This window comes from Notechis scutatus, chromosome 14 (genome assembly GCF_049901735.1).
Source record: "Notechis scutatus isolate UNSWTSFEM ecotype Mainland chromosome 14, rNotScu1.2, whole genome shotgun sequence".
In the NCBI taxonomy this organism is placed as follows: Eukaryota; Metazoa; Chordata; class Lepidosauria; order Squamata; family Elapidae; genus Notechis; species Notechis scutatus.
In genome coordinates this window covers 10769789-10784012 of record NC_142022.1, presented here as the reverse complement: position 1 = coordinate 10784012, position 14224 = coordinate 10769789, and the positions used below count along the sequence as shown (strand labels likewise).

Sequence of the window (14224 nt, the reverse complement as noted above, 5' to 3'; positions counted from 1 at the left end):
CCTCAGGCGCCGCGCGGGCAGCCCCGGCTGGGCCCGGCAGAGGAGGCGGCGGCGGCGGCGGCCGGTGAGTGCGGCGGGGGCGATGGGCTCTGGAGTCCGCCCGCCGGGGCGCCTGGGCCTCCGGGGCAGAGGGGCGGGGGAGGGTGGCGTCGCCCCCCCTCTGGAGCCTTGGTGGGGGCGGAGGCGCGGAAACAGCGCGGGGCGTGTGCTTGGGGCAGGGGATGATGGGGCGTGTAGTCCGGCCCGCTGGAGAGCGCCTGCCTTTCCCTGCTGGGGTCTTTGGGCCCCTCCTGGCCTTCTCTGCGGCCCCTCCGGTCCCTGCAAAGTGGGTGGGGGGCAGCTGGGGCGGAGACCCCTCCCTGGACGCCCCCCCCACTTTCTACAAACCTGCCCCCTTCCCTCCCCCCTGCAGACCCTCCGATGGCCCCCAGGCCTCCCCCTCCCCTCCCTTTGGGTGCTCCCCCACGGGACCCTCCCCCGGGACCCCAGGGTTGCAGGCGGGGGCGGCGGGGGGAGGTTGCACAGGCCGCCGCTTTTGCGGGGTCCGCGGTTGCACAAGCGCTGCCGGCCGGAAGAGGCGCCGCTTCCTCCCCTTGCAAGAGGCGGAGGCTGCCCTGCCCGGCCACCCGCAAGCCCATCAGCCACTTCCTGGGTTCCCCGGAGCGATGCGCAGGATCCTTGCCCAGAGCCGCCTGGACGCAGGGAGTCTCCAGCCCAGAAGTCTGGGAGTTGAAGTCGGCCAGGCTTAAAGTGGCCCCGGTTGGAGACCCCGGGCCTGGAGCCCTTCAGACCGGTGGACTTCAACTCCCAGAATCCCCCAGCCTGCAAAGCGATGGGCTCTGGAGTCCCCCCGCTGGGGAGCCTGGTCCTCCAGTTCGGGAGGTGGGGGTGGAGGCTCCTCCTGGGGTCTTGGAGGGCCGGTCCCTGCAGGGTGGGTGGGTGGGGGAGATTGGGGCAAAGCTGGGGAATTCTGGGAGTTGAAGTCCGGTTGGCAAGGTTGAGCAACTCTGGGGCCTGGATGCCAGCCCCCTATTTTGAGGGCTGCTTTGCACTCCCCCTCCCCCTCCTCGATTCTGCCAACGTTCTGCATTAGCGCCGGGACGTCCTCTGAGGTTCGGCATCTGAGTTTTGCTGTAAAGCAAGTTTGGGGCGGGTGTTTCAAGCGGCCTTAATTAGGATCCTGGCTTTTATGAAGACGCAAATTGGCTTCTCGGGGGTGGTGACAGCCTCCCTGATGCGGCCCAGCCAGACAGGTGCGGGGAGCCAGTTGGCCAGGTGAGCGAGCGAGCGAGTGGGCGGCTGGATCCGAAAGGGATCCCCCACGCAGAGAGCTTGCGTCACCTCCACGGCGTCTGCTGCCTGCCCCTGCGAACCTCCCGCCGGGTTTAGCGTGGAATCAGGTTGTGCGAATGCGCGCCAGCTTGGATTTGACTCGGAAAGCCGGACGGGCTGCTTTGCCAAAGAGAAGCGAACCGCTCTCTCCTTCCGCTCTTTGGCAGAGAGGCGGGGGGGTGTCCTTTGCAAGCTGTGTGCGCCACATGTCCTTCCAGGGTTTTTGCTTTTCAAGAGGGATCTCCGGTTACAGGGCTCTGCCAGAAGTGGGGGGTAGGGGAGGGAGGGGGCGGTGGCTGGGTCGAGGCTGAGTTCCAAGCAGCTGAGAGACCCCCGTTTTTCTCCCGGTGAGCCTCTCCCTTTCTCTCCCCCAGCAGCTGTGAAGAGGCATCGTGCCGAATCCCTTGGAGGGGGAGTCCTCCTCTGAAGATGGCCGACTGGACCGGGGCCCTGGAGGCGCGTCCCAGAAGATAGAAATGAAACAGGCAAGTGGCGGCTTTACCGCCTCCCTCGGATGTGGCCAGTTCCTAAGGCTTCTGCCCCCCCCTCCCCACCCACCTTTCAGAAAAGGGTCCTCCTTAAAAATAGGGAATTGAGTTTAAAGTTGGGGGGAGATCCACAGGGGGCGGGATGTGAGAGGGCAGAAGGAGGAGGCAGCCTGAGGAGGAGGAGGAGGCGGTTGTAGGGCTGAGCAAGTTTCTGGTCCCTCTTGAGCACCCCAGAGTGAACGCAAAGAGAGGCCCCTGGTTTGTTCTTCAAAGAGAAAGTGTGTTTTGTTGTGTGCCCCCAGCTGCACTGTCGATCTGGGCTACAGCCCTGGTCCTCGTCATCCCCCCCCCCATTCCCCAAACCAGGTTTGACACGGAGCAGGGAATGCGTTGCGCCCGATGGGCGCGACTTGATGATGGCTGCTGCACGTTTGGTCTTTTTTGGGGGGGCGAAGGGCGTGGGCGAACTCTGCCAAGTGCTGAGCACGGGGAAAAGGCAGGCCCCGTAATGGGAGCCAGATGTCTGGGGGGGGTGGGGGGGCGGTGAAGGCCTTCCCTGCATCGAGAGGAGCTCCCGGACAGCCCAGCCACAAGGCTTGCGAGTTTAAAAACAACACAAACAAAAAAAGACTGGAGGTACACAAAACGTTTACTTAGGGTGGAGTGGAACCTCTCTCTCGGGGGCACTCTATCTGTAAGCAGTTACAAGGCCAGTCCCTGAAGGCAGCGGCTGCTGACCTTGTCCGGAGGAACCGGGAAACCCAGCGGTCCCTCCGGAGTCCGGCTGGCGAAGGGGGCCTTTGGCCTTTGCCTGGAGCCCTTCAGAAATGAGCCCCCCCCCTCTCTTTTCCAGCGGTGAAAGCGGCCAGGCCCAGCGTGGACACCATGAGTCACTCGGCCGCCGAGCCCCCTCCGCCAGAGGAGACGCCAGCGGAGACCCGGCCGGCCCTGGGGGTCATCACGGAGGGGCTGGGCGAGCTGGCCGTCATCGACCCGGAGGTGGCCAAGAAGGCCTGCGAGGAAGTGCTGGAGAAGGTCAAGCTGATGCACTGCGTCTCGCCGGACGGCTCCATCCGGGCCAAGGACAGGAGCCGCTGGCCGGGGCTGAACGGCGGCGAGTGCTGCGAGATCAAGTGCCTGGACGACCCCCCCGGGAAGATCTGGGAGGAGGACGAGCACCCGCCCAACTCCGTGAAGGGCGTCCGGCGGCGCCAGAAGAACAACTCGGCCAAGCAGTCGTGGCTGCTGCGGCTCTTCGAGTCCAAGCTCTTCGACATCTCCATGGCCATCTCGTACCTGTACAACTCCAAGGAGCCCGGCGTGCAGGCCTACATCGGGAACCGGCTCTTCTGCTTCCGCCACGAGGAGGTGGGCTTCTACCTGCCGCAGCTGCTCAACATGTACATCCACATGGACGAGGACGTGGGCGACGCCATCAAGCCCTACATCGTGCACCGCTGCCGGCAGAGCATCAACTTCTCCCTGCAGTGCGCCCTGCTGCTGGGCGCCTACTCCTCCGACATGCACATCTCCACCCAGCGCCACTCGCGCGGCACCAAGCTCCGGAAGCTCATCCTCTCCGACGAGCTCAAGCCGGCCGCCCGGAAGAGGGAGCTGCCCCCGCTGGTGCCGGCCGCAGAGGCCGGGCTCTCCCCCACCAAGCGGACGCACCAGCGCTCCAAGTCGGACGCCACCGTCAGCATCAGCCTGGGCAGCAACCTGAAGCGCACCGCCAGCAACCCCAAGGTGGAGAACGAGGACGAGGTAGGCGCCCTGGGCGGGCAGGCGGGCGGGGGGGGGGCAGCAGGGACCCTCCCCTGCCCTTCAGGTGCTGGTGTGGCGGAAATCGGGCACGGGGCTTGTGTGTCGCTGGCGGAGCCTGCCCAGGCGTGGCGTGAACCCCCTTTCCTCGTCCTCCCGCTTCGATAGCGGACTGGTTCACCCTGAGGACGGAGAGCTCTTGGGGGCCCTGAGGCTTCGTGGGGAGGGAGGTTGCGGCTCCGTCTTTGCTTGGCTTGCTGGAGCCTCCCCCAGCCGTGGGGCCCTCCGTGGAACTGGGGAGCTGGCCCGTTTTCTGCCCCTCACCCCCCCCAGTGAGAGCCGGAGAATCGGCCCTGGGACCATTTCATGACCATTTCTCCACAGGGGAGGACTTGGGGGGTGGGTGGGGGGGATGAGAGAGCCTTGCTGGGGGAGAGGAAGGAGGGGAGGCTGGGCAGCCATTTGTCTGAGACGGTCTAGGAACCGCTGCTTGAGCAGTGGGGGTGGACTAGACGACCTCCAGGGTCCCTTCCAACTCTGTTAAGGGGCAACCTCTGAACCAGTCGACTTCTAGCTGGTTTCTGGCGGCCCCCCTTCCTCTCCCTCCCTCCCTCCTGATGCCCAGCCCTTTGGTCCTGCCTGTTCCTCACAACAGCCCTGCAAGGCAGGCTAGGCTGAGCCGCCAGCGGTCAGGGCAGGCCAAGCGGGGATACCCTTGAAGCCCCCTGCAAGGTCACTCTGGGGCCGCGTCTCCTGGCCTCAGCCGGCTCTCTCCACCCCCCACCCCCCCAGTGCCCCCCCTTTCGAAGTCCCGGCCAGTTCATGGTTGGGCCGAGCACAATGGGCCCATAGAGGCTGCTGGGTGCCAACTGGGAACCGGCCTGCCTGTGCAGCATGGACACCGAGCTCCATTCAGCCCAGGCGGTCTTGGCACACACACACACACACACACACACACACACACACCGCTTCTCGGGGCCTGGCCGCCATGCCCGCCTGCTGCTGCTGCTCTCCGGCCACTTCAGAGCCCGGCCCAGAACCGCCATCCAGGGGACCCCAAAGGTCGTCTGCAGCCTCTCCCCACCCTTCAGCCCACCCTGCCCCTGACTCTGCAGCCGAGGAAGGAAAGGATGGGGCCTCTCTCTCCCCTGCAAGGTGGGCTGGGCTGAGAGGCTTCATTTGAACCCTCTCTCCAAGTCTGATCCAAGGTGGCTTCGGCCCTTCGTGCCCTCCTTTTTTGGGGGGGGGCTACCCCAGCCCCCCTTAAAAGCCAAGCCCCGGGAGGGCGCCCCGCCCGAAGGCAGCTCCTCTTCCACGCCCGGGACAACCTGTGCCCAGGCTCTCCCCCCTCCCCCGTCCACACCCACAGGTGACCTTTGGCAGCCGAAAAGGTGTTGCTGGCATCAAAGGCCGAGGGGCTGAGTCAGAGGGAGCCGTGGGGGGAGGGTGTCTGCCCCACTGCAGCCACTTCCTTTTTGCTTGGAGGGCAGCGTTGGCATCTGTCCTCGAGGGCAGCCTTGGCATGAGTCAGCTGGGGAGGATGGGGTTTGGAATCCTGCCGCCCATCTACCGCTTGGCAGAGCCAGGAAGCCTGGAGGGTCTGGTGGTTTTCCTGAGAGTCACAGGAGAATAAGGTGGAAATAGTAGGAGGAGTCAAAGAGAAAATAAGATTGTAGAAACACAGATTGGTTGGATTTTCTTTCCTTCTTTGTTCCCTTCCTTCTCATTCATATCTCCCTCCCTCCCTCCCTTCTTTGCTCCCTCTCCTTCCTTCCTTCCTTCCTTCCTTCCTTCCTTCCTTCCTTCTTTCTTCCTCTCTCTCCCTTCCTTCCTTCCTTCCTTCCTTCCTTCCTTCCTTTCTTCCTTCCTCTCTCCTTCTTTCCTTTCCTTCCTCTCCTTCCTTCCTTCCTTCCTTCCTTCCTTCCTTCCTTCCTTCCTTCCTTCCTTCCCTCCTCCTCTCTCCTTCCTTCTTCCTTCCTTCCTTCTTCCTTCCTTCCTTCCTTCCTCCCTCTCTCCTTCCTTCCTTCCTTCCTTCCTTCCTTCCTTCCTTCCTTCCTTCCTTCCTTCCTTCCTTCCTTCCTTCCTTCCTTCCTTCCTTCCTTCCTCCCTCCTTCTCCTTCCTTCCTTCCTTCCTCTCCCTTCCTTCCTTCCTTCCTTCCTTCCTTCCTTCCTTCCTTCCTTCCTTCCTTCCTTCCTTCCTTCCTTCCTTCCTTCCTTCCTTCCTTCCTTCCTTCCTTCCTTCCTTCCTTCCTTCCTTCCTTCCTTTCTCTCTCCTTCCTTCCTTCCTTCCTTGTGCGCTGGAGTCCAATCCCTCCGGGTTAGGGTCCGGCCTGCGTCAGGAGCAGGGAAGCCCCCACCTCCTCTGGGGGGCCTGGTGAGCCCCCATCCCCTCGGAGGAGCCTCAGGCGGGGCAGAGTCCAGAGGGCTGTTTTTAGTTCCCTCACCTGTCAGTTTCTGGCTCAACGAAAACGTGGCACTTGGGAGGAAGTGTGGCAAGTCCTTTCCTCAGGGCCCCACAGCTCCGGGGGAGGGGGAGGCAGGGGGGGGAGCAGGGCCAGACAGTTTGCGTCCTTCCTTCCTGGGACTTTATCGGCCAAGGTTGCGGGGGGGTTGGCTTGGATGCTCTGGGGGCCCCTCTCTTATTTCCACTCTTCCCTGCCCCCCCGTGGATCTCCTGGTGGTCTCCCATTCAAAGCTGACTTTGTTTAAGGCCATCCAAGACACACACACACATACACCCCCCGCAGGTGCTCCTCCTTCCCCCTCCTGGCGTTTTGCAGTCAGTTTCCCCTCCCTCTCCCCTTGCAACAACAGGGACCCCCACCCCCGTTGGGACCCCAGATCTGCCCCACGGCTCCCAAGCCCCCTTGCTTCTCCCCCCGCGCTCCCGAACGGAGGAGGACCCCGAAGGTTGCAGAAGGGGCCCCAACCTGACCTGAGATCTTGAATTGGCCTCCATCCGAGCTGGAGGAGCTTCCCTGTCCAGGGGCAGTCTAGCTTTTTAAGGCCCCGAGAGGCTGCCCTTCCCGGCAGGCCCCCAATTCCAAAGGGACGAGGCCCCCGTTTCTTCGGTCGGATGCAACCGGGGGGGGAGCAGAACCGGGGGGGGGGCAGTTGGCGCATACGAAGAGCTGGTTTTAAACTCTCGCCTTTTCTCTCCTCAACTTTCCCCCTCCCTCCCCTCCACCCCCCCGAAATCCATCCGCCCCCGCCCCCCTCTCGTTCATTTCCCAGGAAGTCTCATCGAGCACCGAAAGTCTCGATAGATCATTTTGTTCCGTAAGTGCCCCCTCCCCACTTCTGCCCCTTCCTCACCCAACCCGGCTGCCTGCCTCTTTCCTGTCCTCCCCCCTCTTCCCCTCCCCATGTGACCCCCCTCAGCCCCCCCAGCAGCATTTCCTCTCTCGTGACCCTCCTGATCAGCCTTGGCCTCCCCCCCCACCCCAGCAAGGCAGGTCCCCCCACTCCTCCTCCTCCCCCCTTTTGCAAGTGAGATCCTGCACTGCCTGGGGGCGTTGGGGGCTGTGCCTCTCTCATCTTCCAGCTGCCCCCCTCCCTGAAAAAAAAACACGCCGCCGACAGGTGCATGCCAGGATCTGAGGAGCAGTAAATTCTGCATGGCCAAAGCACAGCGCCCGCTTTCTCAGAACCTCTCAGCTGCTTCTCCCACAGCCCACCCACCACCTTAAGGTTTTTAGGGGTGGGGGACACCCCCAGCACTTCACCCTTGAAGTGACAATGAAGAGAGGGACTCGATGTCTGGTCCCAGCCCAGCAAGATCTCCAGCATCTTGCAAAGTTCTAAAAGTTTGCAAAGTTTTGGCCGTTCCCGTGACCCGCCTGCCTGCCTGGGGGCTGCAGGGACACCACCACCCGTAATTTCACCCGAAAAAAAGAGGAAATGCTGTTTCTGGGGACCCGAGATTCGTTTTGATGTGCCTGTCCCGGGCCTGGTGCGAATGTTCGACTCTTCCTTTGCTGCCTCAAATTAAGACCTGGGTCGTTTTCGTTTTTCTTTCCTTTCTGCTGAAATTTTGCTCGCGCCAAATCAAATTTTTGGTTTTCCTTCTGCAAACCTCTACCTTTCCCCCTCGGTCATGAAACGGGTCGCAAGGCGGGACTGGCAAAGGGGAGAAAAATCAAGGGGAGCTTGGCAAGGGGTCCCAGCCGCCACCCGGAGCCCCCAAATCGGCAGCGTCTCTTTCCTGCGTCAAATTGATTCTCCTTCCTGGGTTCCTCCCCTTTCCGGGGGCGGGGAGGGGGCGGGTGGGAGCTCCTATAAGGAAATGTTCATAAACTCCTTGGATAGGAGGGGGTTGGGAGGACAGGGAGGTTTTTGCAGAGCTGCCCCTGATTTTGAGTGGGGGAATGAATAGCTCCCCTTGGCTCCCTCATTTTCATCGCTCCCCCAGGTGGCCTCGTCCAGCCGTGTCCTCTCCCGAGATTCTTGGGGTCATCAGGGGGATGACCGGGGCCTTGCCCACCTGGCCTCAGCTCTGCCAGCAGCCGAGGGCCCCCATTGGAAAGGCCCCAGGAGGGACCTGGGCAGGGGCTCGTGGCAGGGATTCAGCCGGTGGTCCCGGAGGGGCTCCCCCTCCCCTGTCTGGGTCAGCGAGGGCTTCTGCTCTTGGAGGCCCCCGGTTGGCTTAGGGACCCAAGAGGGGGCCTCCCTTTGGGGCAGGGGGGCTGCAGCCAGGGGGGACTTCGATGGGTGCCGTGGTGGGCTGGTCCGCCGAGGGAGGCGGATATGGTGCACCGAGGACTAAGGGGGTCCTCAGCCCAAGGACGTCCGCAGCGCCAGGGTTAGGCGAGGCGAAGAGAGGACCCCGGGGCCCCTTGCCTTCTTTCTCCTCCTCCCCCAGCCTGGGCTTCCGGCAGGGGGCTCGGTTCAGAGTTCATTCCTGGGGGGGGGGGGTTCCCACTCGGCTTCTCCCCACAGCCAGAGGTGGCGCCTGTCCCTTCGGCCCAGCTGGTCAGCTCCCACAGCGCATCCGGAGTGATGAGAGAGGGAGGGGGTTCGCCCTGGGCCTCCAGGCGGGGTCTCTTCGCGGGGGCTGGGCCTCACCTTCTCCCCCCCCCCCACAGCCCGTCCGCCTGGCCCCGGAGCGGGAGTTCATCAAGTCGCTGATGGCCATCGGGAAGCGCCTGACCACGCTGCCCACCAAGGAGCAGAAGACGCAGAGGCTCATCTCCGAGCTGTCCCTGCTCAACCACAAGCTGCCCGCCCGCGTCTGGCTGCCCACCGCCGGCTTCGACCACCACGTGGTGCGGGTGCCCCACACCCAGGCGGTGGTCCTGAACTCCAAGGACAAGGTGAGGGGGGGCCGGGGGGTCCTCCGAGGCTCCGGAGACTGTGCGGGGCTCGACTTAGGGCCACGGGGGGCCTGGAGGTTTTGCGGCTAAGCGGGGCCGTTGTTCAAGGGACTCCTTCCCAATTCGGGGATCTGTTTTTCCACAGTAGATAAATCCCTGCAGCCGTTAAGTGGATCATGCAGTCATTAAACGGCTCTGGCCCCACTCAGGGGCTTTGGGGCCGATTGTGGGACTCCCTGCAAAGGGGGAGGGGCCTCTTGCCAAAGGCCCCAGTGTGGCTCCCCCGTCCGTGGGGATGCCCCCCCTTTCCCGCGCAGTGGGGCGCCCTGGACGAGCAGAGCCTTCATCCCCCCCTCTGCCCCCCGCGCCAGGCTCCCTACCTGATCTACGTGGAGGCGCTTGAGTGCGAGAACTTCGACACCACCAGCGTCCCGGCCCGCATCCCCGAGAACCGCATCCGCAGCACCCGCTCGGTGGAGAACCTGCCGGAGTGCGGCATCACCTACGAGCAGCGCGCCAGCAGCTTCACCACCGTGCCCAACTACGACAACGACGACGAGGCCTGGTCCGTGGACGACATCGGGGAGCTGCAGGTGGAGGTGAGCGGGGGGGAGGGGCCGGGCGTGAGAGGGAGGGGGGCAGGAGGGGGGGGGATCGGGCGCCCTCGGCTCCTATCCCGGACCGTCCCCCCGTCCCCCCCTCGGCTCTCACACCCGGCTTCCTCCTCCGCCCTGCAGCTGCCCGAGCTGCACACCAGCAGCTGCGACAACATCTCGCAATTCTCGGTGGACAGCATCACCAGCCAGGAGAGCAAGGAGCCCGTCTTCATCGCGGCGGGGGACATCAGGTGAAGAGAGCCGGCCGGGGTGGGGGGGGCTGCCGAGGTCCCTCCATTGCCCCGAGGCAGGGACGCCCCCTTGGCTGACCCTGGCTCAGTTCCAGGCCTAGGGAGAAAGAGGAAACCCCCCGCCAGGTCGGCCGGTCAGCGGGGCCAGAGGCTTCCCCTTCCGAGCGGCCGGACTCAGGCAAGGCCAGGAGTTGGGAGAGGAAATCTCCGGTCCTCACGGCCCGTCCAGACTCCCTGGGGAGACCTTCTCCCCCCCCCCCGACCCTCCTGGGACGCAGATAATGTCGCCTTTCGTCCGGCGTCCTTAGACGGGGCCGTTGGTTTATGCCGGGAGCTGAACAGACAACTGGACTCTGAGGAGGGGCTGAAGGCGCAGCAGATGCCCCCCCGATTCTTCCGAGAACTCGGAAGCCACGTCCGTCTGTCCGTCTGGCCTTAATCCTTAGCCAGGGGCCGGGGGGCTGGCAGGAGCCGAGCTGACCTGGGTTCCCTTCCGCAGGAGGCGCCTCTCCGAGCAGCTGGCCCACACGCCCACCTCCTTCAAGAGGGACCCCGAAGACCCTCGGCCGTCGCCCTGAAGGAGCCCTGGCAGGAGAAAGTGAGGTGAGGGGGGGCGTGTGTGGGGGTCCCTCTGAGGTGGTCAGGAAAGGCCTCCTTCAGGTGACTGGACTTCGACTCCCAGAGATCCCCGGGCAGCAGAGGATCCTGGGAGTTGAAGTCCACCCGCCGGAGAGCTACCCCAGTTGCTCCTTTAAGCGAGACTTTTGGGGGCAGACGGGGCCAAAACCGGGATGGGGGGAGGAGGGAGAGGCAGGGCAGGAGGGGCAGCTGCCGTGTCTGTTGGCCTCCAGGGCTGGTCAGGCAGGGTCCCTGGAGGAGGGGCAGCCCCCCAAAAAAAACAGGCCAGCGGGGGCTCATCCTTTCCCTCTGCCCCCCCTCCCCAGGCGGATCCGAGAGGGCTCCCCTTACGGCCACCTGCCCAACTGGCGGCTCCTCTCCATGATTGTGAAGTGCGGGGACGACCTCCGGCAGGAGCTGCTGGCCTTCCAGGTGCTGAAGCAGCTGCAGGTAAGGAAGGAGGGGAAGGAAAGGAAAGGAAGAGGAAGGGAAGGAAGAGGAGGGAAGGAGCGTGGAAGGGAGGAGAGGGAGGGAGGGAGGAGGGAGGGAAAGGGGGGGCTGGAGGGGGGGCCTTGTCTGGGTGGGTCAGGGGGCTTCCAATCTCCCCCCCCACCTGCCTTTGGAATTGAGGCTAGGTGGGGGGAGGCGGGCATCCCGGCCCCTCCCACAGCCCTCCGGTCTTCCCTTGCAGGCCATCTGGGAGCAGGAGCGCGTCCCGCTCTGGATCAAGCCTTACAAAATCCTGGTCATCTCGGCCGACAGCGGCATGATTGAGCCGGTGGTCAACGCCGTGTCCATCCACCAGGTGAAGAAGCAGTCCCAGCTCTCCCTGCTGGACTTCTTCCTGCAGGAGCACGGCCAGTTCACCTCCGAGGGCTTCCTCACCGCCCAGCGCAACTTCGTGCAGAGCTGCGCCGGCTACTGCCTGGTCTGCTACCTGCTGCAGGTGAAGGACAGGTGAGGCTGGAGGGGCCTGGCTCCTGGGCGCGTGCTCCTTGAGAGTCTCCTGCCTGAGGTGGCACCTGGGAGGGGAGGTGGGACTCCTTTTGCAAAACGCTCTTCCCTGCCCCCCCCCATGTCCCCCCCCCAGGCACAACGGCAACATCCTGCTGGACGCGCACGGCCACATCATCCACATCGACTTTGGCTTCATCCTGTCCAGCTCCCCCCGCAATCTGGGCTTCGAAACCTCGGCCTTCAAACTGACCACAGAGTTTGTGGACGTAAGTGGGTGCCGCTCGAAGGGAAAGGGGGGGTGCTGGGAATCAACCCGATGGGGACATGATTCCCTGCTCTGCGACCGTAAGGGGCAGGCTGCGTGACAGCCGTAAATCGAGGACTCCCTACACAGGTAGTTCTCAACTTCCGTTTAGTGACCGAAGTTACAATGGCACTGAAAAAAGGTGAATTGTGAGCGTTGGTTCCACACAACGCCCTTGTGGCGTTCTCAGATCGACAGGGAAGCCCGATTCGCTTAATAACCGTGTTCCTCTCTTAGCAACTGCAGCAAGAAAGGTCGTAAGACGAGGCAAAATTCACTTCAATGTCTCCGTTAAGAACGGAAATGTGGGGCTCGGTTGAAGTGGGCCCTAAGCGGCGACCCAGGGGGCCTTTCTCTGGCAGCCTTGAGGATTCTTGGGGAGGGGAGTGGGCGGTCCTTCCGGGCCCTCCCCTTCCTGCCTTGCAACGCGCCCCTCCCTCCCTCCCTCCCCCCCGCAGGTGATGGGCGGCATCGGGGGAGACATGTTCAACTACTTCAAGATGCTGATGCTGCAGGGCCTGATTGCTGCTCGCAAACACATGGACAAGGTGGTGCAGATCGTGGAGATCATGCAGCAAGGTGGGGGCCTCGGGGGCCTCGGGGACGGTGGGGGTCCTGGGCTTCTTTGCCAGAGGCCGGCCTGTCGTGAACTAGGGGAGGGGCAGGGAAGCGATCTCCGTGCCCTCCGGAGTGACCCCGACACCTGGGAAGGCGCTCCGTCCACCCAATCGTCTCCGGGAGGGTTCCTACAGCGCCTCCTTCGGAGAGGACCGGCCAGTGGGGAGAGAACGGGGGCCGGAGGGAGGGGCAGGAGCAGCCAAGGGATATTAGGGCACAGAATCTTAGTTCTGGCTCTGCTCTCCGTCCGAGGGATCTTCCCGCTGCTGGCGGAGTCAGGAGGAGGAGCTGGGCCAGGTGGGTCTGGGGTCCCCGGGGGTCCCTGCGCCCTCCTGGCCATCAGAACAGGGCAGCATGGCCGAGTCCCAGCAGGACAACTTTAATGATTTTAAAAGTCGTTTAACGTTGGCCGTCCTGTCCCTCCGTCCTCTTGGACACGGGAGGGTGCCGCTCTCGTCCGGGCGAGTTGTCCGAGGCCCCTGACCTCTCCTTGTCCCTCTCCTCCCCCCGCCAGGCTCCCAGCTGCCCTGCTTCCACGGCTCCAGCACCATCCGGAACCTGAAGGAGCGCTTCCACATGAACATGACGGAGGAGCAGCTGCAGGTGCTGGTGGAGCAGCTGGTGGACGGCAGCATGCGCTCGCTCACCACCAAGCTCTACGACGGCTTCCAGTACTTCACCAACGGCATCATGTGACGGCCTGGACCGGAACTCCCCTCCCGTCCTCCCTCCCCCCTCCTCCCGGCCCAGGGTCCAGGACAGACGGACGGACGGGGCTGCTGGGCTGGGCCTCTGCAAGGGGGGGGCAGCCGCCGGAGGAGGAGACTTTGGACTGTAAATGGGGATGGGGGGCTTGTATCTCCCCCCACGTGAAGGATCATGCACAAGGACCTTGTGGAGATTCGCCTCCGGAGGAGGGACAGAAGGGAGGGTGGGTCTGCCCTGGCGCCCCCGGATCTTTTTTATTATTTCAGTATTACACTCTCCCCTCCCCGTGCCCCCCCGCTTCCCAGCCCCTCGCCTGTGTTTCGGGGGTCCCGGAGGGGGAAGGGGACGGACTGGGGATGGGAGGGGGAGCCCCCTCGGGGTTTAGGGCTCTGTTTCCCCGGACTCACACAGGGCGCTCGAGAGAGGTTGTGTGTATGTGTGTGTGTACCTTGTGTCACTAATGAAGCCCCTTCCCTCCCCCCATGCCCATTTCCCTCCCCGGACAGTTGAATGCGGGGGGGTGCAGAGCCTGAAGGGTCCCGATTCTCCACTGCTTGAAGCACAACTCCAGCCTCCCTTGAATTGGGGGTGGGGGCATTGGCAGGGTCTCTCCCACTCCCCCCACCCCAGGGGGCTTGGCCTGGCAGGGGAGCGGGTGGATGGGGGATAGCTTCAAGCCCCTCCCCCACGGCTGCTGCAGGAATGTGGGGGGGTCCACAGATACTCCCTGGGGAGCATTGCCCCTTTAAGAGGGGCCTGTTCCAAGTCCTTCCCCTTGGGGGGAGGCTTAGTACCCCAAGACTCCCAGGCCTGCCCTTGGCCAAACTACAGTCTTCCCCCAATGAAGCAGACCCCCTTCTTTCAGGAGCCCTGTGTCCTTACAGGCAGAGAACTCCCCCATGGCAGTTGTGGGACAGGGTCTCCCTCCCCCCAGCCTCTGGGCAGGACGCGCCCCTCCCTTCCTGGGAGAATGCAAAAGCCCTTTGCAGGATGAATTTCAGGCCTTTTTCGTGGGGGGGAGGGGTCCCCTTGGGAGTGTGAGTGGAGGGGGCGACTCCCTTTTGTTGGTCCTTTTGATTCCCCGAAACTGTGACTGTTTATTTGGTCCTCCGTGGCCCAAAGGGAGCCGAGTGCGAATTTGGGATTCCCGCTCACGCGGCTCTGGAGGGTGACGGGTTGCGAAAACCGAGGGGCATCCGGTGTCTGTTTTCCTGTCTCCCCCCCCCCCGCCCCCCCGCCTCCCTCCCCTTTCTCAACATGAACTTTTTTTCACACTGTA

The 14224-nt window shown here is 63.6% G+C and overlaps 1 protein-coding gene across 1 annotated transcript; it reads left to right on the top strand.

The window, feature by feature from the left end:
- Positions 1-1705: 1705 nt before the first annotated feature.
- Positions 1706-14224, top strand: PI4KB (phosphatidylinositol 4-kinase beta). Its single transcript, XM_087943330.1, is given in 13 exon segments — positions 1706-1817; positions 2674-3584; positions 6816-6860; positions 8666-8893; positions 9265-9492; positions 9631-9740; positions 10240-10301; positions 10304-10343; positions 10685-10808; positions 11050-11315; positions 11449-11581; positions 12078-12198; positions 12752-14224. Coding segments are annotated over 12 exon segments (2418 nt in total). The 5' UTR covers positions 1706-1817; positions 2674-2705; the 3' UTR covers positions 12934-14224.